This window comes from Pezoporus wallicus, unplaced genomic scaffold (genome assembly GCF_028554395.1).
Source record: "Pezoporus wallicus isolate ANWC-B61680 ecotype Strahan unplaced genomic scaffold, APGP_CSIRO_Pwel_v1 contig_5690, whole genome shotgun sequence".
NCBI classification, from domain to species: Eukaryota; Metazoa; Chordata; class Aves; order Psittaciformes; family Psittacidae; genus Pezoporus; species Pezoporus wallicus.
Genome location: NW_026642407.1, coordinates 96,293 through 124,118, shown reverse-complemented (window position 1 = coordinate 124,118; position 27,826 = coordinate 96,293). Strand labels below are relative to the sequence as shown.

Genomic DNA, 27,826 nt, shown 5'->3' with positions numbered 1-27,826 from the left:
CAGCAAACTCCCAACATGAATTATCAGTTCTGTTTCCATTCCAATCCCACTACTCCATCACTGAGTTCTCTTTTTGCTTCTTTATCACCAAATATAACTTCTCTTCTTCAAATTCCAAATCCAGCAGCTATGCTTTCATTACTGTTAATTCTTACTGCCACCCACCCAAACCTAAATATCCCAGAAACCTGTAAAACTGAAAGTTTACTACTGAAAATCATAGTCCTCATTTCCCTTTCAAGTGTTACATGGGTTTGGGTTTCTTGCTTTTGGTTGGTTGTTTTGGGTTTGGGTTGAGCTTTTTTCCCTTTATCAAGGACAAAATACATCTTCCCTTGGATGGAGAACAATCTTCAGATCAAGGACCAATATAACCACATTTATTCATCCCACAGACCCCGTTTTACAGTTCACTTGAACATCTTTTATATATGCCTTTCTAAAAGAAATTTAAATATGTAGCAGTGAATAGCAAGCAGCCTTAACTATGCCTGGCTGAAATTCTACCAGAACAGATTATTTCAGTAAATAAATTAGTATACTATGTAAGTAAAGGGACGTAAATTACATAGTAGAGGGAACAAACATGTTCAGCTTTTGTCCACAAAGCAAAGAAGCCACTTTTTAAAAAAAAAGAATTGTGCACACAATTTTGGCCATCATTATAGAGCCCCAGAATTTCTATGGCAAAATTCCACTTACACTGAAAAAAAAATACAGTAATAGAAACTTAGTATTTACCAAGTCATTCTTCCTCCTCAAAACAAACGGACATACTGCTGGAAAAAATACAGCTGCCACTGCCACATAAAAAATGGCTTATTTTCTTTTAAATAATAGATCAGTTGAATCTCCAGTGATGCAGAAGATAAAAAGCCACGCAAAAAGGTCATACAGCCACACCATTATTCCATGTTATTTACTTATATAATGAACATATTTTCTTTTTCATCTGTCAACAAGAAGTATCCAGAGCAGGTATTCCCTAAGAGCTAGGGACTGCAGCTATGTAAGATCAAAATGAGATTGTCTTCATGGTTTTGTATTTAAAGTGCTCACATTCTTGCTGTATTTGTTTCTAATAGATGCAATATCGTATTTCTTCAGTACAAGTGCTTAAATTACCTAAGCATTTAAAATATCAGAAATAAAAAACTGTATGCCACTATAATAATAGCTGGTGACAGCATGTTGTTCTCAGATTAAGCAAAAAAAAAAAAATACCGTAATTCTGCAAACTACATTAAAATAAAAGTCTTTAAAATTTATTACTGTTCTTCTAAAGGAAAACACCACATGTTCAGGACACACCATGGAAAAAGTGCCAACATTTCTAACTTGGAAAGTTGTTTCACACAGATTAACCACAGTGAAAAGTGTCAAACCTACATATTTACATGCACCTGGAAACAGTATTATCTAACACTAACCACTAACACACTAACACCCTCACTGGTTTTTCCCAGACAGGGTGTGTAGCCTCCATCCTCGAAGATGTGGATACTCACAAGCTGTTCCGGGCAGCTGGCTCTAGGCAGCCCCGCTTGAGCAGGGGCATTGGACCAGTGACCTCCAGAGGTCCCTTCTAACCTCAGCCATTCTGCCATTCTGTGACTGTCAACTTGGGAAATAACACCTGCTCAATATTGGAACCATTGTTTTCATTAAGAACATGGGCAGAATGAGTGCAATCAAATCATAAAAGCAAGCTCTAAATTTACACAAAAAATACATGCTAACAGTGTATGCACCTCCTGGAAAGCCACCTACAAGGCAGAAATGCTGCACTAATTATACTGTAACAATCACCCAGTTCCAAATAGGTAATCCACAGAGCAGAACCTCACTTTGAGCATTATGAAAATGGTTAACAGATTAGTATATTGGGTAAATAAAGTCAAGCTAATGGCTTTGCAATTCAGCTACCAAAGTATGGGTTTTAGAAGCCCACCAGGTAGGTCCTGTGAAGTTTTCCATCAGATCTTGACCTGAATTGGAAAGACAAGCAATCAAAATCCTACTACAAAACCATATGCTACACTACCTACCTTTTCATCCATTCTCTTTATTTGGTTGATTCTTAAATTCTACAAGAAAAACTTATATTCACTTCAGTGATACATGATCATCTCAGTTGTGCGTTCTAAGTCTGTGCCAATCCATAAAGAGATATAAAACACAAAGCAAAGACTTAACACATAAGGAAACTATTGCTAAAAGAATACATTAAATCCCTTAAAGTCATCCCGTATTTTCTATTGCTTTTTTCATTTCATAAAGAAATGATGCTGCATACACGTGAGAAAGAGAAGTTAAGAACAGTCAAAACACTCAACATAGACTAGACTGGTGATATTCACCAGTCCTTTCCTGATTGCATGGATAGGCGACTTTCTTATAAGAGCAAGGTATCTTTGTGCACATACAGAACTAGAACTCGGCATGTACATTTCTGGAGCACAACAAAACAACTCCCCATATTGGGTAAGGATTCTGGGCTTTCTTTATCTCTGAGAACCCTCTTTTATAAATATTCCAACAAACCCTTACCAGTTACTCCATACAAGACCTGGAGAACTGAACAGGATTTATTCTGCAACAAAGCTTCCAGTCTGCTCCCAGAGGATTCTTTTCCAATCACCCAGCCTCTCCAGGAATCTTCGGGACAACCTACCTACCACAACTACTGCTACCTGGAAAGCTGCTGGAAAACTGAGCATGTATTTCAAGGAGAGGAAAAGAAAAATGCTTTTGCATATGACAAACTAAAGTAGAAAATTCTTTAAGGAAATGTTTCTTAATGTTCCTGCAAGCAAATTACTGCATTTACTACACACACCTGAACTAAGTCACATCTTTTATGGTTGTCAGTAGAGGCAAAAGATTTTTACAGCACTAAGGTTCCCTGGTAATTTTATGAAGGAGTATGAATTTCAAATGCTAGTGAACATATTTAAAAATTGTGACATTTGAACCTGTCACCTAATTTAACCTGACACCTACATGAATAATTCCATGTTTGAATGTTACTTTCCCCAGTTTCTATACAGTCAGTATTACCTGAACTAAACAAAATCTTTCAGTTTGCTTGAGGTGTGGTTCTTAAGATCCTCAAGCTACAGTGGCTAACCCAGAAAGGAATTTTAAAATTGTTTTAACAGGACCTGAATACAAGTACAAAAGTATTCCTGATTGATGTTCTACAGCCAACAAACTAAAAATGCTCTAAGTCATGAGAGCACTGCTGAATAATAAAGGATTCGGTCACCTTCATAAGTCAACAGAGACCTAGAAAGATTGTATGATATGCCTATGGTCAAAATGGAGAATCAGTGAAAGAGCTAGAAATAGACTTCAAAAGCCTAGCTACTAGCAGGTGATGTCATTCTGTAATGTTTCATTTAAAAACAACAAGACCTTATCCCGATTTCCTCTGAATAAGGGGGTAAAACCAAAAAGTTGAGGCTGCCTGCTGTAGTTCAGTCGATTATCTTGGCCTAGAACCCATTTATTGCTGAGACCCTTTGATCACTGAGACCAAGATATTTCTGTAGTTTCTGTAAGTGATGGAGGTAACTTGGTGTTTCTACTACTAATGACTGATGTGACCAGACATGCAGCCATCTTTGATTTCCCAGGCTAAGTAATTAGTAGCAATTAGTTCTATGCTTAAGTATAAGGAGACTTTGGCGTGAGCCTAGAACACAATGATTCAAACTCACCCCTGGCAAGACATCTTTCAATTTTTCTACAATGCCCTCAATATTTGGTCATTCACGACAATCAAATGCCTAAAATGCATGCACATATCCAAAGCACACACCAGTCATGAGAGCACCTCGACTGAAGTGCCTAAGAATTATCTTCTGCAGAATCAGCACAAAAGTTGGCATTTAACTAATTTAGTCAAATGTCTTCAGAGTAAGATGAAATACCTGATACTCACTGTTATCACACAGGGGGTTTTACTTCTAAGATCAGTCAGGACACCACTGAATTATGTCACATTAACAAGTACAACATGACTATAAAAATATTCAGAAAAAAAGACGTGTCCTTAGTCATTGCATAAGCTACCATATGAAACCCTAGAAAGGCCTAAATAATGTCTAAGCTGCTTGTAATGTCCACCAACAATATGCACTACTCCATCTGCTAGCCTTTTATATTCCAATGAAATTCTCTCCAGATTTTCAAAATACATCCAGAGTTGTCATGTATGCTATTTCAAAATGCTCACGAGTGCAATTGCAAATGCTCTACAACAGACACCCGACAAAAGAAGAGAAAAAACTTCACAGAAAACAAGCAGATGGTTATCTTTGCTGAAAGCAATAAACAGACTGCCTGCTTTCTGGAAACCATTTTCTAAATATTTACAAATCTAAAAATCTATGTTCATTTAAACAATCACATAAAGAAAAGTACTGTTTATTGCTTTTTTCTTTTTATTAGCTGAAAATGTGATTTTTATTGTTAATGGCACAAAACAGCTAGCTGCAATGCTTCTGCATCCTCTGTCTCAGACTTCCATTACAGAGCTCACTGCAGAGCAGAAACTCAGATTTTAGCACTCCTGTAGAAAGTATTAAACACTTGCAAAGGAAACCTGAAGGCAGCTACTGTTGCTTTGCTTACTCCTTAAGAAGTGTTGAGAAAAAGAAGTGCGAGATGCTTTTCTTCAGACAAAACACAGCAACAGCTTCTTATCATAGAATCATAGAATAGTTAGGGTTGGAAAGGACCCTAAGATCATCAAGTTCCAAGCCCCCTGCCATACGCAGGGACACCTCCCACTGAACAATATCACCCAAAGCCTCGTCCAACCTGGTCTTGAACACTGCCAGGGATGGAGCATTCACAACCTCCCTGGGCAACCTATTCAAATGCCTCACCACCCTAACAGGAAAGAATTTCCTCCTTATAACCAACCTAAACTTCCCCTGTTTAAGTTTTTACCTGTTACCCCTTGTCCTATCACTACAGTCCCTAATGAAGAGTCCCTCCCCAGCATCCCTATATGCCCCCTTCAGATACTGGAAGGCTGGTATAAGGTCTCCATGCAGCCTTCTCTTCTCCAGGCTGAACAGCTCCAACTTTCTCAGCCTGTCTTCATATGGTAGGTGCTCTGGTCCCCTGACAATCCTCGTGGCCCGCCTCCGGACTTGTTCCAACAGTTTCATGTCCTTTTTATGTTGAGGACACCAGAAATGCACAAAATTTCTGGGGTAGGATCACCTCCTTCGACCTGCTGGTCAGTCTCCTTTTGATGCAGCCCAGGATACAGCTGGCTTTCTGGGCTGCAAGTGCACACTGCTGGCCCACATTCATTTTCCCATCAACCAACACCCCCAAGTCCTTCTCCACAGGACTGCTCTGAATCTCTTCTTTGCCCAGCCTGTAGCTGTGCCAGCTCATGTTAAGTTTCTCATCGACCAACACCCTCTAGTCCTTTTCCGCAGGGCTGCTTTGAATTTTTTCTCCACCCAGCCAGTAGCTGTGCCTGGGATTGCTCTGACACAGGTGCAGGACCTTGCACTTGGCATGGTTAAACTTCATAAAGTTGGCATCAGTCCACCTAACAAGTGTGTCGAGGTCCCTCTGGATGGCATTCCTTCCCTCCAACATATCAACCAAACCACACAGCTTGGATTCATCAGCACACTTGCTGAGGGCGCACTCAATCCCACTGTCCATGTCAGCGACGAAGATGTTAAACAAGACTAGTCCCAACACCAATCTCTGAGGGACACCACTCGTTACTGGTCTCCAGCTGGACATTGAGCAACTGGCCACAACTCTTTGTGTGTGGCCATCCAGCCAGTTCTTTATCCACCAAGAGGTCCATCCATCTAACTGATGTCTCTCCAATTTAGAGAGAAGGATATCGTGTGGGACAGTGTCAGAACGCATTGCACAAGTCCAGGTAGATGACATCAACTGCTCTACCCCTGTCCGTCAGTTCTGTAGCCCCATCACAGAAGGCCACCAAATTGGTCAGGCAGGATTTCCCCTTAGTGAAGCCATGCTGGCTGTCACTAAGCACCTTGTTGATTTTCATGTGCCTTAGCATGCCTTCCAGGAGAATCTGCTCCAAGGCACAGAGGTGAGACTGACTGGTCTGTAATCCCCCGGGTCATCCATTTTCCCCTTCTTGAAAATGGGGGTTATATTTCCTTTTTTCCAGTCGTCGGAAACTTCACCTGACTGCCACGATTTCTCAACTATGATGGCCAGTGGCTTCGCAACTTCATTTGTCAGCTCCTTCACGACCCGCGGATGGATTTCATCAGGACCCATGGACTTGTGCACATTCAGATTTTTAAGATGGTCTCAAACCAGATCCTCTCCTACAGTGGACACAAGGTCTTCATTCTCACAGTCCCTGTGTCTGCCTTCCAAGGCTTGGGCGGTGTGGTCAGAGCCTTTGCCAGTAAAGACTGAGGCAAAGAAGTCATTCAGAACCTCAGCCTTCTCCAAATCCTATGTAGCCAGTTCTCCCAAGAGCTTCCTGAGGGGGCCTACGTTCTCCCTACTCTGTCTTTTATTTGCTATGTACCTGTAGAATCCCTTCCTCTTATCCTTAATATCCCTAGCCAAGTTTAATTCTAACTGGGCCTTAGCTTTCCTAACCTGGTCCCTAGCTTCCCGAGCAATATCCCTATATTCTTCCCAGGCCGCCTGTCCTTGCTTCCACTTACTATAAGCCTCTTTTTTCCTTTGAATTTTCCTCAGCAGCTCCTTATCCATCCAAGGAAGTCTCCTGGCCCTCCTGCTGCACTTCCTTCTAGTGGGGATGCAACACTCCCGAGCTTAGAGCAGGTGATCCTTGAATGTCAACCAAGAGTCTTGGGCCCCCCTGCCCTCTAGGGCTATATCCCATGGAACCTTACTAAGCAGGTTCCTGAAGAGGCCAAAGTCTGCTCTTTTGAAGTCCAGGGCAGTGAGCTTCCCACATGCTCTTCTCACTGTCCTGAGGATCTCAAATTCGACCATCTCATGATTGCTGCACCCAAGGCTGCCCTGGAGCGTCACATTTCCAACCAGCCCTTCCCTGTTGGTGAGCACGAGGTCAAGCATGGCACCTCTCCTTGTCGGCTCCTCTATTACTTGCAGAAAGAAGGTGTCTTCCACACAATCAAGGAACATCTTGGATTGCTTGTGCCCGGCTGTACCGTCCTTCCAACAGATGTCAGGTGGTTTGAAGTCACCCATAAGAACAAGGGCCTGTGAGCAAGAGGGTTTTCCTATCTGTCTATAGAGTGCTTCATCTGCAGGTTCTCCTTGATCAGGCGGTCTATAACAGATCCCCACAGTAATGTCTCCCATAGCTGTTTTCCCTTTAACCCTGACCCACAAACTCTCTGTTAACTGATCACCTGTCCCCAGACAGAGTTCCATACTCTCCAGCCTATCCCTAACATAAAAGGCAACTCCCCCTTCCCGCCTGCCAGGCCTGTCGTTTCTAAAGAGCCTGTAACCTTCCATTCCAACACTCTAGTCATAGGAGCCATCCCACCATGTTTCTGTTATATCTATTATATCCTATCCCTGTAGATGTGCACACATCTCTTAATTCCTCTTGTTTGCTCCCCATGCTACAGTCATTTGTATAGAGGCATCTGAGCCGAGCCCCAAATGAAGCCGGCTCATTGGCTGGAGCAGCTGGAATATATCTACATTGCTCGGAACATTTATTATAGGTGCTGGCAACTGACTGGGTGTGTTGGGATGGAATGATGCCCCCCTCCCCCAACACATCTAGTTTAAAGCCTCCTTGACCAGTCTGGCAAGCCTCCTACCAAAACTGCTCTTTCCCTTCTTTATCAGATCAGCTCCACCAGCCACCACTAGACCTGGCCTATATACTTGGGTCTTGTGTTCAAGACACCCAAACTCAACACTATGACACCACCCTTTTAACCATTTATTAACCTGGCTAATCCTCCTAGCTTTTTTTAGGTCCTCCCCTGTATCCTGAAGAATTGATGAAAAGACTATCTGAGCTCCGGAGCCCCTAACCACCTCTCCCAGGGCTCTGTAGTCCTTCATTATGTTCCCCAGGCTACTACTATCTATATCCCTAGCACCCACATGTATCACCAGAAGTGGGTAACAGTCCGTGGGACTTACTAGAGCAGGCAGCCTCTCTGTCACATCCCTGATCTGTGCCCCTGGTAGGCAACACACCTCCCTCGAGACGGGGCCGGGCCAACAGACGAGTGCTTCTGTCCCTTTCAATGTAGAGTCCCCTACTACTACGACCCACTGGTTTTTCCTGGCAGCACCAGTAGAGATCTTCTTTACCAGTGCATCAGCTGGCTGTTTCTGGCTCGAGTGCGTTTCCTCATTAGCTCCCTGCAGGACAGCAAAGCGCTTCTGCTTGGGGACAACAGATTTAGGAAGAAGCCCCTTGCTTTTGGTTGTCCTTTTCCTCCTTTTTTTGTTGTTTTTTTTTGTCACTAATTCCAAGCTTCCTGGGTTAACGGCCTCCTTCTTTCCTTCATGAGCTGGAGGGGAAGCTTGAGGCCCCTGCACAGTTTGGGCCGGGAGCAAGCATTCCTGCTTACTCTCAGCTTCTCTGACATCTTGCCGTCTGTTAATAGCATCCCTCAGCTCAGCCACCTGCTGGAGGAGGACCTCCACCAGGGAGCATCGAGTGCAGCCCTGCCCATTGTGCACCATTCCCTCACCAGACCAGTGCAGGCACTCACTACACTCTGAACTCTACACTGCAGCCTCCCCTCTCATCGGCTCTGTCTGGGTGCCTACACTGTCCACCGCCAGGGCAGCCAGAGCAGAGCTCCCGGACCGGGCCCTGGTCATACAGCGTGTGCTCACAATCCCGCTCGCCTGCCCGCGCAAACTGCCGCGCAAACTGCCTCGACCCGCTGTGTTTGCCCGCTCTGTTCGCCGCGCTCCCTGGGGCAGGTTTTTACCCAGTCAGGGTTGGTGCTGCTGCTCCTGGCTCCGCCCCCTGTGAGTCAACCGCTCGCGTCAGCTGAGCTGCCGGCTCCTGGGCAGGTCCTGTCGAGGACTTGAGGCTCCCTCAGTGGCTCTTGTCGCTCTGAGTTGAGGCTCCCGGTCGCTGATCTCCCCCTCAGCTCCGGTGTTGAAGGCGTCCTCTCTCAAGCTACTCATCTCAGCAATTCTTATGCTAATGAAACTCCTTCTGGTGCATGAGGTTATCTGACCTTGTCTGAGACAGAACTACACAGAAGGTTCATTCCTAGACTTCTGCGAACATTACGCAAAGCTTTCATAAGAAGGGTTGAACTTCATGTTCACTGGAAGGATACACAACTCTGCTTAAGCAAAGTCGTGTGATCTTCTATAACTAATTCAGATTAGAGTACTAGCACCTCAACCTATCAACACGTGCTTTCTAACTCCTTAAGTAAATCACATACTAACACCTTAAATAAATCACATAATTGAAGATGTAAGGCTAACAATCTCAAGTCACTTTCAGAAGTAGATTGATTTCATCACCAAAACCAGAAGATCATTAAGGTGCTTGTTCCAAAAGTCACTGAAATTAATACAAAGTCATACACTTAACATTAACAAAAATTACTAAATCAAACTTTGAAGGAATTCATTAATGAAACTTAACTAAATAAACAAACTGGTAGGAATATTAATAACTACTTTTGACACCTATCTATCCATTAATTTAACAAAAATGGAAAACTAGGATGCAAACTTGCAAATGAGACAGGGCACCAATGTCTGACTTATGTGTGGCAAGTTATTTTAAATGCAACTTGCATAAAAATGCATCTAGATGCATTTGTCTAAGAAATGAGAAAAAAAAAATACTGAAAAGAAAGATTCCCACCAAAAACATTACAAGCAACAATTGCAAATGTGAATATTATGTGAGGATTAGTAACTGGGAAGGTTGTCTTCATATAGAAAAGGTAAGACATTACATTGCTAAGAACTAGATTTCTAGTATTACATTCATCTTGAAAGCAAACACAGAATTATTCAGATTAACATTTATTTTGTCACGAAACTTAGGACACAATTTGACTTAACGCATCATATGGCAATGCCTTCCTATGCAAGGACCACATTTTACAGGCAAGATATCAAAAAAAAAAAAAAGACAACACAACCAATAAAAAAACCCACACCACCATTAGCTTACAGCATTTGACTTCTCATACCTCAGTCTTAAACATTAAAGGTCTGATCTAAAGTGAACTGTAGCCAACAGCAGATTTCATTTTGCCTTCATTAGTTTTCAGGCAGGCTGATTTAACTGAAAACAACTGAACAACTGTCACTGCCAAAGCAACGACAGTTAAGTAGTAGGAACATAAGCACATTTATTTTCTGATATAAATAAACATGAATGTTACTTTCCATTGAAAGACTTATTTAAAATCAAAGAACCACAGAATAGTTAGGGTTGGAAAGGACCTTAAGATCATCTAGTTCCAACCCCCCTGCCACGGGCAGGGACACCTCCCACTAAACATGCCACCCAAGGCTCTGTCCAACCTGGTCTTGAACACTGCCAGAGGCAGAGCTTTCACAAATTCCCTGGGCAACCCATTCCAGTGTCTCACCATCCTTACAGTAAAGAATGTCTTCCTTATATCCAATCTAACCTTCCCCTGTTTAAGTTTGTCATGGTTTAAACCCTAGCCAGACAGCTTGTTCACTCACTCCCAGTGAGTGGTGCCAGGCTGGAAGCAATCAAGGCACCCCCACCAAGGGCTCTCCCCTTCCCTGCTCCCGGACAGATGGGGAGGAGAATCAAAAGAGTGCAAATCCCACAGGTTGAGACAAGAACAGTCCAGCAAACAATGTACAACACAAATCACCACCGCTACCACCAATGACAACAATACTAAGAGAAAATAACAAGGAGAAGAGAATACGATACCACCCACCGAAAAACGAGTCCGACCCAGAAGACCCCGCGTCCTTCCAGGTAACTCCCAGTTACCCCCCACCCCGGGCATGACGTGCTGTGGTATGGAATACCCCTTTGCCTAGCTTGGGGCACGTGTCCTGTCTCTGCTTCCTCCTGGCTTCCCCTCCTCCCTGGCAGAGCATGAGCCTCACAAAGTCCTTGGTCAGGGTAAACATCACTTAGCAACAACTGAAAACATCGGAATTAGCAGCACTGTTCCTAGGCTGAAAGTCAAAACACAGCACTGCACCAGCAACCAAGGAGAAACATGACTGCTACTGCTAAACCAAGAACAGCATCCACCCCTTATTCCATACCATTCACATCATGCTCAGATCACACATTTTCAATATACCATCGCTCTCCCACATATATACATCCATATACACACACAGACTGAGAGAAAAAGATCATTTTCTTAGTGCATGGACCAATCCCTTTAATGCTGCCGAGTCCATTCGGTCCATAATGTCAGGTTCCATCCCCTGTAACAATCTTTCAGGGCAGGAAAGGCTGTGTGCAGTGTTGGATTGTTGCCTGCTGATGCTAGTCGTTCCTTTACTGTGGAACTCATCCGGTTCTATCAAAGTTCATTCTCTGTTGGGATGATGGTTGGAGGGAAGTCAGGGCTAGTTGCTGGTGACCTGAAAATATCTAGTTGACGGGCTATAAAAGTATTACACAGCAGGCAACAGCATACAATTAAGTTCATTGGCTTTTTTCCCCTAAAATCAAATCCCCTTGAGGTATACATCGGACTTCCCCATCTTCCCGCATTACCCACCAAGTATATCCAGGTCCCTGAGCAAAAGCAATCCCACCAGTGGGTATGCCTTTACCTGAAGGAGGAATAACCCAGACGGTCTTCCCCAGCAAATTCTTCATATGCACCACAGGAACTCTGTCCCCCTCTACAATATGTAAAAGTTCTGACTGGGCTGGGCCAGCCCTGTTGGCAGATCCTCTGGTGTTGACCAACCAGGTGGCCTTTGGTGGTGTGTATCCCAATGCTTGAAAGTTCCCCCACCCATTGCTCCCAGTGTAGTTTTTAACAGCCCATTGTACCATTCGATTTTCCCAGAGGCTGGTGTATGGTAGGGGATGTGATATACCCACTCAATGCCATGCTCTTTGGCCCAAGTGTCTATAAGGTTATTCCGGAAATGAGTCCCATTGTCTGACTCAATTCTCTCTGGGGTGCTGTGTCACCACAAAATCTGTTTCTCAAGGCCCAGGATAGTGTTCCGGGCAGTGGCTTGGGACACAGCGTATGTTTCCAGCCATCTGGTGGTTGCTTCCACCATGGCAAGCACATGGCGCTTGCCTTGGCGGGTTGGTGGGAATGTGATATAGTCAATCTGCCAGGCCTCCCCATATTTATACTTCAACCACTGACCTCCATACCAAAGAGGCTTTAACCGTTTGGCTTCTTTAATTGCAGCACATGTTTCACACTCATGAATAACCTGGACAATAGTGTCCATTGTTAAGTCCACCCCTCGATCACGGGCCCATCTGTATGTTGCATCTCTGCCCTGATGGCCTGAAGTGTCATGGGCCCACCGGGCCAAAAATAATTCACCCTTATATTGCCAATCTAAGTCCATCTAAGCCACTTCAATCTTAACCGCTTTATCCACTTGTTGGTTGTTCTGGTGTTCCTCAGTGGCCTGACTCTTGGGTACATGGGCATCTACATGACGTGCCTTCACCACCAGGTTCTGCACCCGGGCAGCAATCTTTCCACAGTGCAGCAGCCCAGATGGGTTTACCTCTGCGTTGCCAATTGCTCTGCTTCCATTGCTTCAACCACCCCCACAGGGCATTTGCCACCATCCATGAGTCAGTATAGAGATAAAGTACTGGCCACTTTTCTCGTTCAGCAATGTCCAGGGCCAGCTGGATGGCTTTCACCTCAGCAAACTGACTTGATTCACCCTCTCCTTCAGCAGTTTCTGCAGCTTGTTGTCCAGGACTCCATACAGCTGCCTTCCATCTCCGATGGTTTCCCACAACAGGGCAGGACCCATCAGTAAACAAGGCATACTGCTTTTCACTTTCTGACAGTTTATTATATGGTGGGGCCTCTTCAGCACGCATCACCTCCTCCTCTGGTGACATTCCGAAATCTTTGCCCTCTGGCCAGTCCATGATGACTTCTAGAATGCCTGGACGACTGGGATTTCCTGTTCGAGTTCGTTGTGTAATTAGTGCAGCCCATTTACTCCATGTAGCATCAGTTGCATGATGTGTAGAGGAGACCCTGCTTTTGAACATCCAGCCCAGCACGGGCAGCCGGGGTGCCAGGAGGAGCTGTGCTTCAGTGCCAATCACTTCCGAAGCAGCTCGAACCCCTTCATAGGCTGCCAGTATCTCTTTCTCAGTTGGGGTATAGCTGGCCTCAGATCCTTTGTATCCCCGACTCCAAAAGCCGAGGGGTCGACCTCGAGTCTCCCCTGGAGCTTTCTGCCAGAGGCTCCAGGTAGGACCGTTCTCCCCAGCTGCAGTGTACAGCACATTTTTTACATCTGGCCCGGTCCGGACTGGTCCAAGGGCTACTGCATGAACTATCTCACGTTTAATTTGCTCAAAGGTTTGTTGCTGCTCAGGGCCCCATTTAAAATCATTCTTCTTCCGGGTCACATGATAGAGAGGGCTTACAATCGAACTGTAATTTGGGATGTGCATTCTCCAGAACCCCACTGCACCCAAGAAAGCTTGCGTTTCTTTCTTATTAGTTGGTGGAGACATTGCTGTTATCTTGTTGATCACATCTGTGGGGATCTGTCTACGTCCATCTTGCCATTTTATTCCCCAAAATTGAATCTCCTGTGCAGGTCCCTTGACCTTACTCTGTTTTATGGCAAAACCGGCTTTCAGCAGGATTTGGATTATTTTCCTCCCTTTCTCAAAGACTTCTTCCGCTGTATCGCCCCACACAATAATGTCATCAGTGTATTGCAGGTGTTCTGGAGCTTGCCCCTGTTCCAGTGAAGTCTGGATCAGTCCATGGCAAATGGTAGGGCTGTGTTTCCTCCCCTGGGGCAGTCGGTTCCAAGTGAACTGGGCACCCCTCAAAGTAAAAGCAAACTGTGGCCTGCACTCTGCTGCCAAAGGAATTGAGAAAAATGCATTAGCAATACCAATCGTGTCATATCACTTGGCTGCCTTTGACTCTAATTCATACTGAAGTTCCAGCCTGTCCGGTACAGCAGCACTCAATGGTGGTGTGACTTCATTCAGGCCACGAGAGTCTACTGTTAGTCTCCACTCTCCATTAGACTTTCGCACTGGCCATATGGGGCTATTAAAGGAAGAGTGAGTCCTGCTGATCACTCCCTGACTCTCCAGTCTACGGATCAGCTGATGGATGGGAATCAGGGAGTCTCGGTGGTGCGATATTGCCGCCGGTGCATTGTTGTGGTCGCAACTGGCACTTGTTGTTCTTCGACTTTCAACAAACCCAAAACAGAAGGATTCTCTGAGAGACCAGGCAAGGTGGACAGCTGCTCAATTTCCTCAGTCTCCAAAGCAGCAATACCTAAAACCCATCGGTATCCTTTTGAGTCTTTGAAGTACCCTCTCTTGAGGTAGTCTATGCCGAGGATGCATGGAGCCTCTGGACCAGTCACAATAGGGTGCTTTTGCCACTCCCTCCCAGTCAGGCTGATTTCAGCCTCCAGCACAGTCAACTCTTGGGATCCTCCTGTCACTCCAGAAATATAGATGGGTTCCACCCCTTGACAGCATGATGGCATCAGAGTACACTGTGCACCAGTATCTACTAGAGCCTTATACTTCTGTGGGACTGATGTGCCAGGCCATCTGATCCACACAGTCCAGTAAATCCGATTGTCCCCTACCTCCACCTGGCTGGAGGCAGGGCCCCTCTAATGGTCATCACAGCTTTGGACACTTAAGTCGTGTTGAAAGAATTATTCTTTGTTATCACAGGAGCTGGAGTAATATCAGCTCTTCCACTCCATCTGGGAAACTGCTCACCAGAGACTGAAGCCGTAGCTCTCATGGGACGATCAGTCTTAGCCCTTGCTCCCCTCTTCAATTCACTCACCCGTTCCTCCAAAGCTGAAGTAGGTTTTCCATCCCACTTTGTCATGTCTTCTCCGTGATCCCGCAGGTAAAACCATAGGGTAGCCCGTGGCATATACCTCCTGTATCTCCTCTCTCGAACAACAGGATGCCTTTTGTTAATAGCTGAGACGTGTGTTGGTACACGTGAGGAGCTGGATAAATCAGATAGATCGTCCCTCAATTGTTTGAGATCCTGGGACAGTTTTTCCACAGCTGAGATGATGAAAGGGGTGAGATTGTCTTCGAACTCTCGGAGTTTATGAACCATTTCATCCACTGTTAGTGGTACTATGTCATTCCAGGTTACTGTTGCCAATGAATGGGCATATGATGACGGTGCATTCCGTTTAAGTTTTCACCACATGGGTTGTGTACATTCAACTTCATCTGGATCCATGGGTATATCCCCGTTATTCAGCTTGATGTGATAGATCATCTCTACGATGGCTGATTCCCTCAGAGACTGGATGCCTTTGTCTATAGTAGTCCACTAGGCCAAACGACTCATAACATTGTCCTTGTATGGAAACCTTTCTTTCACAGCTGCCAAGACCCGCCTCCAGTCCAGAGGGACTTTTTCTCTCTTGCAATTGCTTTGTCAATTCCCCCTTCTCTAGCAAGTGATCCCAGCTGCTTGGCTTCTGTACCTTCTAGCTCGTGACCATTGGCCCCACTGTCCCACCATCAGAGTAACCAGGTGATGATGTGCTCCCCTGGTTGACGGGTAAAATCTTTTCGCATATTCCGTAGCTCGGTTGAGGTCCGAGGTCGAGAAGTCACCTCTTCTTCTTCGTCATGTGATGATGACTCCTGATCAGATGATAGACCGGGTGGTGAATACATTGTTTCTTCATCTTGCTTCACCCTTCTTGCCTCTTTTTTGCTTTTTCTCTTGGGTACAGGGGCAACTGATATTGGTACGAATTGGTCCTCTGGTTTGGCTGCGGTGATTATCACTGTGGTTTGAGTAGCGACTGTACTTGTTGCTGGGGGTGGTGTAGCTGCTGTGTTTGGAGCTGGGGTAACCGTGCTGTCTGTTGCAATCGAAGTTTGAGCAGCTGCTGTACTTGCCACTTGGGTGGCTGTGCTGTTCATTGCAGCCAAAGTTTGCGTAGCGACTCTACTTGTCACTGAGGTGGTGAAGCTGCTGTGCTTGGAGATGGAGTAGCTGCACTGACTGTTGCTTTGCCCTCAGATCCGCTCACATTCTTTTCCTTTTGAAGGTGCTGGATAGTGTTGAACAAGGCTCTGTGAGCATAGGCCAAGCCCCAGCACGTTGCCATGATTTGTCCGTCTCTGGTATGACCAGAATGACCACACACCTCATTTAAGTGTTTTACTAATTCTTCTGGATTTTGCAGTTGTTCAGTGGTGAAATTCCAAAGTACTGGAGGGGCCCGCTGACGTAGATACTTGCCCACACTATCCCACACACCCTGCCACTCATGACTGTCCAGCCTCGGGAAAATCTCTTGGTCCTCCTACATCGTCGTTTGACCCCAGACAAGACCCAAACCTGACTCTGCTTAACTCTTGAAATCAGTTCTGGGCAAAATACACTCTGTATGCGTGCCAACATAGTGATCCCCATCACGATCAGCAAACAAGTCTCAACAGCATTAAAAGGCCATTCAAAAACTTCAAAACTCTCAAATGATGCTGTAAATGGTCTGGGGAGAGGACTGGGAGGGTAAAAGAAGGTCTCCTTCACAGGTTGACCACCCGAGAAGGGGAAAAAAAGATGTGTAATTGTTAAGCACTTCTATTATATACCTCCCAAATCATAAAGGTGGTGACCACACTGGGAACATAAGCCAGATCAGTTTCATGATCAATGATTCTATTGTATTACAAGTCATTACCATAAAGTACAATGAGACAAAAACCTTAGCCCAGGCCCCACACTTGAAAAACACTAATACAGCAAATATCAGCTCAAAGTAAGGTACGGTATACTGAAACTGTGAGACCAAGAGGAACAACCTTGAGAGCCAATAAATCAGCATTGTGATGAGTGACTATTAATCCGGACAGATCTGTCATTATCTCAACCCTTTGGGCCCCACGTTGGGCGCCAAAAAAGGAACTGTCGTGGTTTAAACCCTAGCCAGACAGCTTGTTCACTCACTCCCAGTGAGTGGTGCCAGGCTGGAAGCAATCGAGGCACCCCCACCAAGGGCTCTCCCCTTCCCTGCTCCCGGACAGATGGGGAGGAGAATCAAAAGAGTGCAAATCCCACAGGTTGAGACAAGAACAGTCCAGCAAACAATGTGCAACACAAATCACCACCGCTACCACCAACGACAACAATACTAAGAGAAAATAACAAGGGAAGAGAATACGATACCACCCACCGAAAAACGAGTCCGACCCAGAAGACCCCGCATCCTTCCAGGTAACTCCCAGTTACCCCCCCAGGCATGACATGCTGTGGTAGGGAATACCTCTTTGCCTAGCTTGGGTCAAGCGTCCTGTCTCTGCTTCCTCCTGGCTTCCCCTCCTCCCTGGCAGACCATGAGCCTCACAAAGTCCTTGGTCAGGGTAAACATTACTTAGCAACAACTAAAAACAGTGTTATCAGCGTTGTTTCCAGGCTGAAAGTCAAAATACACAGCGCTGCACCAGCTACCAAGAAGGTGAAAAAATCACTGCTACTGCTAAACCCAGGACAGAGTTTTAACCTATTACCCCTTGTCTTATCGCTACAGTCCCTAATGAAGAGTCCCTCCTCAGCACCCCTTTAGGCCCCCTTCAGATACTGGAAGGCTGCTATGAGGTCTCCATGCAGCCTTATCTTCCCCAGGCTGAACAGCCTCAACTTTCTCAGACTATCTTCATACGGGAGGTGCTGCAGTCCCCTGATCATCCTCGTGGCCTGCCTCTGGAATAGTTCCAACAGTTCCATGTCCTTTTTATGTTGAGAACACCAGAACTGTACACAGTACTCCAAGTGAGGTGTTGCGAGAGCAGAGTAGAGGGGCAGGATCACCTCCTTCAACCTGATGGTCATGCTCCTTTTGATGCAGCCCAGGATACGGTTGGCTTTCTGGGCTGCAAGCACACACACTGGAGCCAGCTCATGTGAAGTTTCTCATCGACCAACACCTCCAAGTCCTTTTCCGCAGGGTTGCTCTGAATTTTTTCTCTGCCCAACCTGTAGCTCTGCCTGGTATTGCTCCAACCCAGGTGCAGGACCTTGCACTTGGCATGGTTAAACTTTATGAGGTTGGCATCAACCCACCTCACAAGCATGTCAAGGTCAGTCTGTATGGCATTTCTTCCCTCCAATGTACCAACCGAACCACACAGCTCGGTGTCACCAGTAAACTTGCTGAGGAAGTACTCAATCTCATTGTCCATGTCACTGACAAAGTTGCTGAACAAGACTGTTCCCAACACCAATCCCTGACGGACACCACTCATTACTAGTTTCAGTAACACATGCATTTGCAGCATCTTCTTCTTGGTTTTAACGTAACAATGAAGAAAACATAATCTTGGCAGATAGATAGAAACCAAACCTGAAACATGTAACATTCAGCATTACACAGCATATTATATGCCATCCAATCCTGACCAACATTTCTTCATGGTATATAATAGTATTTGAAGAAGGACTAAGTCTTTCCAGCCCTCCCTGTTTTAACAGTTGTCAAAGTCATCACCAAAAGTATATGCTTGCCACAATACAATGAATGCCACTTTCTTGGTGAGCAACAATAAAGAAAATAAACTGAACATCTGAGCCTTCAGAGGCAAAAACTTCTGTGAACTTCAACACCTAAAGATTATTTTGGTTTTGCCTTCAAGCACTTGCTCTCCCAGCAAAGACATTAATTTAAAGTTTCTATGCCAAGTATACTAATACAGACCAACAAAGCAGTATTTAATCAAGGTGCTAGTGGGATACTAACAATAAGAATAAAACTCATCACTAGCAACTAGCTGCCTGCTTAAGTAGTGTTAACATGCAATTCAGGCTGGGGGATAATGAGAAGGTGGGGGAAGGGGGGAAAGGAGGGAAGGAAGAAAGGAAGGAGGGAGGGAGGGCGGGAGGGAGGGAGCGAGCCAGCTATTTGGACATTTTCTTGGCTTTTTATTACTACTCCTAACTTTATGTTTACCACAGGTTTGTGGGTTTTTTCCCCTTTTACATCACTTGTAAGTAAAACATTTCAGCATATAGCTCTTTACAAAGATAACAGCAAGATCAAAGACACTTCCCCCCACCACCATCGGTCCTCTGGCATCTGTTAAACGAGCAAGTGTAAGCCTTTGATTTCTTCAACACTCTGCAAGTTACAGCCAGGCCAATGGCATTCTGCTAGGTTTAATTCAAACAGAATCTCTAATATCCTCAGAACTTTATTTAACAAAATCACTGGACGCAATAAATTTGCTGGGTTCCATGTTTTCCTGAAGACCAAAAGAAAACATAATGTGTACAATTTTGTCTCAACATGACATCTTAAAGATGCCAACACAAAATGCTGGTCTTAGAGAAAAAGGAACAGCTTGATCAAAAGAGACCACATCACAGACCATTACTCTACACAACTAGAAATGCATGTGGTAAACTTCCTCAGAGAAAACTGTTCCACAAAATTGAAGCTCAGATCCCAGGCATCACATGCCAAGAAATGAAATGTTCCACCAATGTTCACTTTTACTTCACTTAGAAAAACCCTCTACCACTTAGCTTTCTTCCTAAAGGTGTCCTCTCTGAAAATGCATTGTTTTGACTGCCATCAGACTGCGAGGCCAAGCTTTAGCATGCCTTCACCCAACAGTGTTCAAATTAATTATTTTTCATATCTTCAGTACAGCTGACTACCCAAAAACTTGGCTAGTTGCTGTGTCTGCCTCCCACAGTCTCTGCAATAACCTTCTACTCGCAGTGTTCAGCTTTCTACCTTCTGCATTCCTGGTCTTGATTTTCAATTTAAGACTACTTTCAGCATGATTTACATTGTACTATAAAGCTCACGCTCAGATCAACCTCAGTAAACATGAACAACTTGGGTTCAAACATTCAGGAAGTCATAAAATTTGGTATGCAGGAATCTTTTCAAGGCTCTCAAAACTACGTTACAGTAAGATATTATGAAATCTTTTCAAACAGCTCATAAAAAAACTCGTTTTCTGGTTTGCTGTTGATGGGGTCATATTAGTGTCATCAGTAAATCCATGTATTTGGTTTTTATTTTCTGTCTTACATGAACAGGTAAATCTCATTTAATCATCAGCAATGAGGAATCTGGAAAATCATACGGCTTTCCAACAAACTTAAAGACCTTGTTGTTTCTATAATCCACCCACCATCCCTTCTGAAAACCTTGTTCTAGCTCAAGTATTTTATTGGTTTCAAATAACCTGCAGAAACCATGAAAAGGCAAGTGAGCCAGGGCACATTAACATGTACAGCAAATATATCTAATAAAACCACACTACATTGTTTTAGTTTCAACTGAGAACAAAGGAGATGAAGCCAGCTGCTCTAAGTACATAACCAGAGAGGGGAACAAATTGTCCACACCTCCTCTCTGGGAAATGATATTTTGGACACACTGTAAGATTTTTTTTTTTTTTTTTTTAAAGAAAAAGAAAAGAAAAAAGGGAAAGGGGGAAAACAAAAGCACAGGGATTCAAAGACCTAACATTCATCTAGGAATATTTTGCCACTCATTATATTTCTATTGATTCTGGGTTTAATGTGACAGGCTTTTAGCATTCTCTCACTCATAAGAGCATAGAATCTATTTACAGCTCTACTAAGATTGTATCAATACTATGCTCTTTATAAGCTGCTCAGCGATGTTAATGCTAGAAGGGATTTTTTTTCCAAATACACATTTATTGTGTAATAAATGCATAAACAGTGCTTCAAGCCACATGTCAAACATAAGCATTTTTTGTACAGTGCCACACAACAGAAAAATAAGTCATCCTTACACCTCTAACTATAGAAATGTTCAAAAACAGGAAGGGAGTCCCCTTCTTGGTGTAGACCAGGACTAAATATCATTCAATAGAAACTGCTGGGGGATGAGTAGAAGAAAAGGAATTCTGCTCAAAGAACTACAGCATAAAAGAAAGATAATAAAGACAGAAGCACTGAAGACCAGGTGCTTCTAACAAGTTGGAAATGTTGCTATTACAAGTATTTTTCAGTTAGTGTAATTTCTTCAATTGCTCAACCGATAGATTTTTACTACAGGCAAACACAACTATGATAGGAAATAGGCTGGGTTAGGGACCTAATTACAAAATCTAGTCTATAAACTACTGTTGCTGCCTAACATGTATAAAATACTTTCAATGAGTCCCAAAACTCACTATGCCTTCCTCTGCCCACACCACCAGATTTTTTGTTTTGCTCAAGATCTCACAACTACACACTGCATTACAAAGTTGCTAACATTTGAAAACTTCCCTTACACAATTGCCAAACCCTAGAAGAAGTGTCACAGCAGGAGATGTTTTATATTACACTTGGAGTAAGCCATTAATTGACACCTATTAATCAGCATATATCAGTATTTCAGTAACTTACAATCATTTTCCCATATTTAAACTTTTTTAACATTTTTCAGTAATTTCCACAATGTTGTTATATTTTTCTGGTTTGCCTGACTTGGTATTTTTCACACTTCATTGATAGGCTTTGAGCAACCTGGTCTAGTGGAAGGTGTCCCTGTCCACGGCAGGAAGCTGGAACAAGATAATCTTTAAGGTCCCTTGAAATCCAAATAATTCTATGTTTCTGTGATTAGAAACTATCATTTGTTGTTTCTTTATAGTTTTAAATAAGTCAATCCCCCTCCACCCACAAAGCGTATTTTAAAAGCATCAGTGAGTACAAAATCTCATTACAGTATCTTTAAGCTGGAGAAAAAAAAAAAGAAAAAGGACTTGTTATGGTAAATCTTAATTCTGAAAACACTTTTGGCTAGGTGTGCTAATGTCATTTTAGACTACTCACTTCCCACATGAGCCTGCAGTCTGTGCTCTCATCCAGCTCCTCAGGCATTCGCTTCTCCCCTGCAAAGGGGCCAAATTTTTCACCCTAAAGGCAAAATTATAAAAGAAAAGAATTAGTGGAAAAAATAATCGAATAAAGGCAAGTAAATTACCAAACTCCAGCAGAGGATCACTTTCAGCTTCAAATGGCAAAGGACAGTTCTCCTTTGTCATCCAACTACATGCCACAAGGGTGTGCACCCTTCAGGATTCAACTTCAAGCTCATTCCCACTCTTCTCATAGCTTGGAGAATCTGTTAAAACCATACCTTTCCTGTACATGCTTATTTCCCCTTTGGGAAACAGCATTTTCTTAATTTTAAACAAGGCTGAAATTCACGCGTGAAATTTCTGACATTTCTCACAAAATTTTCAAGTACCTTGCAATAGACAGCCAACTAAGGCATGAAGTATTTGGCAAGCACAAAGTTTACATTAGATTTATTTGCAAGATTATTTGCAATACTACTTTTTCAAGTGCCACATATCAAAACACTGAATAACTGAGAGTTTGATCATACAGAGAGATTCATTTAAAAACAAAAGGAGTATGCACATGTCTATGAATTAATTCAAGCTTTCATAAATAAAATTAAAATGTTATACCACCTGCTACTCATAACACATGCTGTGGAAGCATCCATTGATATGTTCTTCCATCACAGATGTCACACTACCAGAAGGGTAAATTATTTAAATAGGACTTTCTTCTAATACAGGCCTAGCTCCTCCCCATTCCCCCAACCTTGTCCTTATTTACAGTGACAACCCCTACAAACTGGAATGCACAATGTTCCTTTAAGCAGTACTCAAGTCTAAAAGCTCTATATACTTCTAAGCATTACAGATTATAAATATATAATGAAAATCAACTTTGGTGTTTCTTTAAAAATAATGCTATTATGGCCAATAAAAGTATTGATCTTCTCCACTCATCCCTTCCCCCAGGCACGTTCCATGATCCCAGTAACAGCCTGCTACATGTTTTGTATCTTGCTTAGTTTTTACAGATTGCGTACAGGTAGAACGGAGAGAAAGAACAATGCATCATTCCTCTGAGAAACCAACCAACCAAAAAAACCTAAAAAAAAAACACCAAAAAAAAAAACTGTATTTAAAATTGAACCTGAAAGTCAATAAACAAAGGAAAAGCAAATTGGCATTGCAGGACAAGGTAACAGAGTTGAGGGCCAATATTTACAAATGCGCAAAAAGAAGATTTCATTAGAAAGAACAACAAAGCAGAAAGTAAAAAGACAACAACTGGAGCCCTTCTGGAGACACAGAAAGGGGCAGTGACATCAAAAACTGGCACTATGGGTCTTCACCTCTCACTTATCTCCATATCACCTTTCATTGTTTTGCTAAACAAATGAGGTCAGAGTTCCCCCCCTGCCAGTCATTTCCCAGTTCCATTTCTGCCTGCCTGGGATTTAATACTCAAACTGAAATTTTCTTCTTAATCATAGAATGGTTTGGGTTGGAAATGACCTTAAGATCACCTAGTACCAACCCCTCTGCCATAGGCAGGGATGCCTCACACTCCATCATGTTGCCCAAAGCTCTGTCCAACCTGGCCTTGAACACTGCCAAGGATGGAGCATTTACCACTTATTTGGGCACTCTGTTCCAGTGCCTCACCACCCTTACAGTAAAGAACGTCCTCCTTGTATAACCTGAACTTCCCCTGTTTACATTTACACCCATTACCCCTTGACCTATCACTACAGTCCCTGATGAAGAGTCCCTCAATCTTATCAGTAATGAAGGTGAAAACAGGTCAATACACTTGCATGTGTACAGCCATAAACATTCTCAGCTGAAGCCGAGTGACACCCCAGTAAACATACTAATATGTGCCAGGCAAGTGTCACATGAAAGGCAATTTGCTTAAATTGCATTGTTTTCTCAGATTAAGAAGGAGGAAGAGCCAAGGTGATATCAGAGGAAAACTTCTCTGGAAACAGTAAGGTCCTGTCTAGCTCAGTAAAGATAAGGTAGGCCCTTTCTGGAGCAGAAGCCTCCTGCCAAGCTGAGCTGGCTTCCCCCATTCACTCAGAAAGTAACAGGCTTGGTGCAACAGGGAAAGCAGCTCACGACAACTGCTGAGGTCTAAAAGGGCATAATTTTATCTGCAGAATCTTTCATTACTCATAGCAATTATCAAGATGGAAAGAACCCTATTGGACTATAATCTATAGTCCAATCTATAATCTAGATTAGTTCTATAGAAAGAAAAAAAAAGAAAAACAGTAACATAAGTTTACTCTGGAAATTATTTAAAGACATAATAAATAAGAAACCTAAAAAAAACTAGTCTCCCACATTCACTTCAGCAGCAGAATAACACTTTTTAAGACAACCTGAAAAGATTAATTACTTCTTTAAGAATTTTGGACGTTTCCACAACCCTCACCTCAGAAATACCTTCATACTTACAATCCAAAAGATCCCTAGGTACCTTGTAAAGCATTTGCAGTGTTAATTTTACCCATCACCAAAGCATGCATCACCTCTGGGATGAAGCACAGCAATAGCTTAATACTGCATACTGACTCAAAACAAGGAACACCATACAGCATTCCTATCTCAGCTACTCCAGACACATAAACCTCTACTGTAGTATGTTTAAGACCTTCTAGAAGCTTAAAACAATAGGAAAAGCAAAAGGCAAGATGTCCAGCTCTAAATGTAAAATATATGTAACATAAACAATAGCTGATTCGGAAGCTTTCTAGCTTCTCAAAATTGGAAAGAATTTAGAGACAGCAAAACTTCATGTCTTGGATCATGAAGGTCCATGGAGATAAGTGTAATTATTCATGTACCCTTTCAGAGCATTTTCTTCATATATATATGTATTAGTCCTAGTTAATAAACATGCAGTCATATGTCATATATTAATCAAAACCATACTAAGACTTCAAATTCCTCCCTGATGAATAAAAGTGAGACATATAATAGAGTCTAAACTCAACCACATTAATTATTCAAGACATGAAGGCACATCATTCAAACGTTAAAAAAGCTATTTTCAACAGTTGCTTTCAAGAAAGGAGCAGTGATAAATCTTCTTCCGGTCTTAGCAATGAGAAATGTAGTGGTTCTCTGATGATTATACCAAGGTCCTTATAATACTGATGCTGTAACCAAAGGAGAGCTACTGAAGAAAAAAAGTTACAAGAGAATCACAGCTTGGGTAAAAGTAACGAAACAAAAAGTTTCCACATTTTATGATTACAGATGAAAACTTCAAAGCACAGCGTAATACCTAAAGGCACAAAAGCAGGCAGCAGACAACAGCCATTCAAAATGTATTATCACCAAAATTTTGCTAATAGGAGAATTTTCAGAGGCCTAATTCATGATTATTTAGCACTTGGAGAGTTGGCACTGCAATTTCTGATTATAAAATAATTTGAAATGTGTTTTACTTTCAGTCTTCATATTCAACACCTCCTCCCAATCCCAAAGCTTCAAAGAACTGATTTACCTGCTATTAGCTACTTCATCACAGCCATGAAGTCTAGTACTGCTGCCTCATTACCAGAGAAGAAAATATGTTGAGAGCACTTCAGATGTGATTTTTCTTTTTGTGGAAAAGAGTAACAGGCTGGCTATATCCAACATGTCATCCATGTCACTTACACATCCACCCTTTCCTGAACAGCTGTGGCAACACACAGTGCTTCAGTCTCCAATCATTTTAGGAATACCTGTTCCAACCACTGCCCACACAGCAACTCAAGAGCTGGTTCCTCAGGCTATCAAAGACTAATGTCCGCCTGTCAGACACAGACTTCTGATCAGGGATTTTCATACCACAATCCTGGGTGCTACCAGCAGGGGATTAATTGTCAAATAAAGGACAAGCCTGTAACAGACACTCCCAATACAAACAGATCTCTTACTACAACTGCCTCTGCCTTTACTTTCTGCATTCCACATGCTATACGTGTCACACAGCACCATTTCATGTTTCCAGGATGTCCTGTATGATGTGCTCACACTGGCAGAGCTCTGATAGCATATACTTTGCCAGTGTAACAGTTCAAAAGCAAGGTGGAGTAATTCAGGTAGGAAATGGTCCAACTGTCAACAGTGTAAAGGAAGGGGGCTCAGGCCCTGAACCGAAATTCAGAACCATATGTAGATAATCATTTCCTTGAGCTTCAGTCTACAGCTCACTCTATTTCAGAGTTCAAGGATTAAGAAGTGCTAGTAGCATAGAGACTTCCCTGCTGTGTGAAGTCCCAGTTTTCAAAGGAAAGATCAGAACCTCTGGGGGAAAAAAAAATAAATAAATTATGCCCACCGATATAAAATTTTTCACTTCCACCCCCTGTTAATACTGAGGGGCACCTTAAAAATGAGAGACCCTCTACCGATGGTGTCTAAGCTTTGTTGATGAAATCAGTGGAAAATTAGGCAGCCCTCCCACCCCACTCAGAGCCAAAACCAGGACTAAGATGAAAAGCAAAACACAGAAAATACATATAAGTGTATACTAATAAGGGTTCATAACTTTTATGCCTTTATCTGTGCTAACAAGCCACCTGGGCAGTTATAATTGGGATTTCAGGTCATCAAGAGATTTTCTATTCGATTATGCCAAGGGACAATACCTGGTTAGGGTATGAGAGTAGTGCACCACAACTGGACGGTATTTTTCACAGGCCCGTCTTTATTATCTCGAAACGACGGACTCAAAACACTGCTCCCGCCGAGCCCTCAGGTGAGAAATGCGGCGGGAGCCTGCGGCCGAAGGGGGCCGCAGAGGGGCGCCGCGGCCTGAAGGCGATCGGTGATTGGGGAGCCAGCCCTACCCTCACCCCAGCGCCAGAAACACCAACGGAGTTTAAACAAAATGGGTGGCACAGACACCCACAGAGAAAACCTTCCGCCGACTGCACAGGGTAGGACCCCGCCGCCCTTCCCCCCCCCGGGCGGCAGCTCCCCAGGACGAACCCTTTGGGGGGAATAGGGAGATCAGGCACTGCCTCCCCCCGAGGGGAGAGCGCCCACAAAGTGGCTCTGAGGTAACGTTAGATCGCGGCAGCCCGGCCGGCGGCGGCAAGGAGGGGAGGAGTCGCCCCACTCTCCTGTGATACGTGGCATCCGCTCCCCGCCTGCTCGGGCCGGCCCAGGCCGCTACCCCGGTTGCCCGACCATCACCCACCTTCTTAACTCTGCGGGCCGCGTAGAGCCCCATCCCGTCCTGCACTTTTGATGATTTCAGGGCAAACCTATCCGGCACGTACATGCCCAGCATTTTGCGCCGAACAGAGCCGCCGCCTGCTACCGGGAAGAAGGATCACCGGGGACTTCCATCCCACCGGGAGAGCGAGCGCAACCGCCGGGCCAGGGGAGGGCGTAGGAAGAGGGGCTGGCTGCGGGGCTTCCCTGGCTCTTCAGGCCGAGGGGAGGAGCAAAGCCGCCCGCGAGGGGGAACAGGGCGGGGCATCAGCAGGGGGCGCGCGCGCACGGCGGGGCAGAGATCGCGCGCGGGCCGGTTAGGTAGAGGTGCGTCAGTGTCGGGACTAAAAATACGAGGCCCTCGGGCTTCCAACGCTCCCACGGCTGAGGCCTGGCCTCAGCATGGGTCACGGCACCCGCGGCCTCCTCATGTGTGCTCAGGCATAAGCAGTGTGCTCTGCAGAGGCATGAAAGCCTGCTTCTCACCTGCAGGCTGGTTTGTCCAGAGCAAATGGCTGTTCATCATACAGTCGTGGCCTTATGGTCCAGCACCGGCAAGCTCATCCATCAGGTTGCTGCAGTCGTGTA

At 44.0% G+C, this 27,826-nt stretch overlaps 1 protein-coding gene across 5 annotated transcripts in view; it reads right to left on the bottom strand.

Annotated features, from left to right (window-relative positions):
• The window catches only part of PRDM5 (PR/SET domain 5), a 93,020-nt gene extending 65,534 nt beyond the window's left edge, over window positions 1-27,486 (bottom strand). For all 5 annotated transcript variants that reach the window (XR_008974999.1, XR_008975000.1, XM_057429905.1 and 2 more), the window contains exons 1-2: window positions 27,222-27,486; window positions 22,005-22,088 (exon numbers count right to left, since the gene is read on the bottom strand). Coding sequence is in view for 3 of the 5 variants with exons in the window: in XM_057429905.1 (XP_057285888.1) it covers window positions 22,005-22,088; window positions 27,222-27,314 (177 nt within the window). In the remaining 2 variants the exon portion in view is untranslated. The remainder of the gene's footprint in view (window positions 1-22,004; window positions 22,089-27,221) is intronic.
• Window positions 27,487-27,826: the final 340 nt, after the last annotated feature.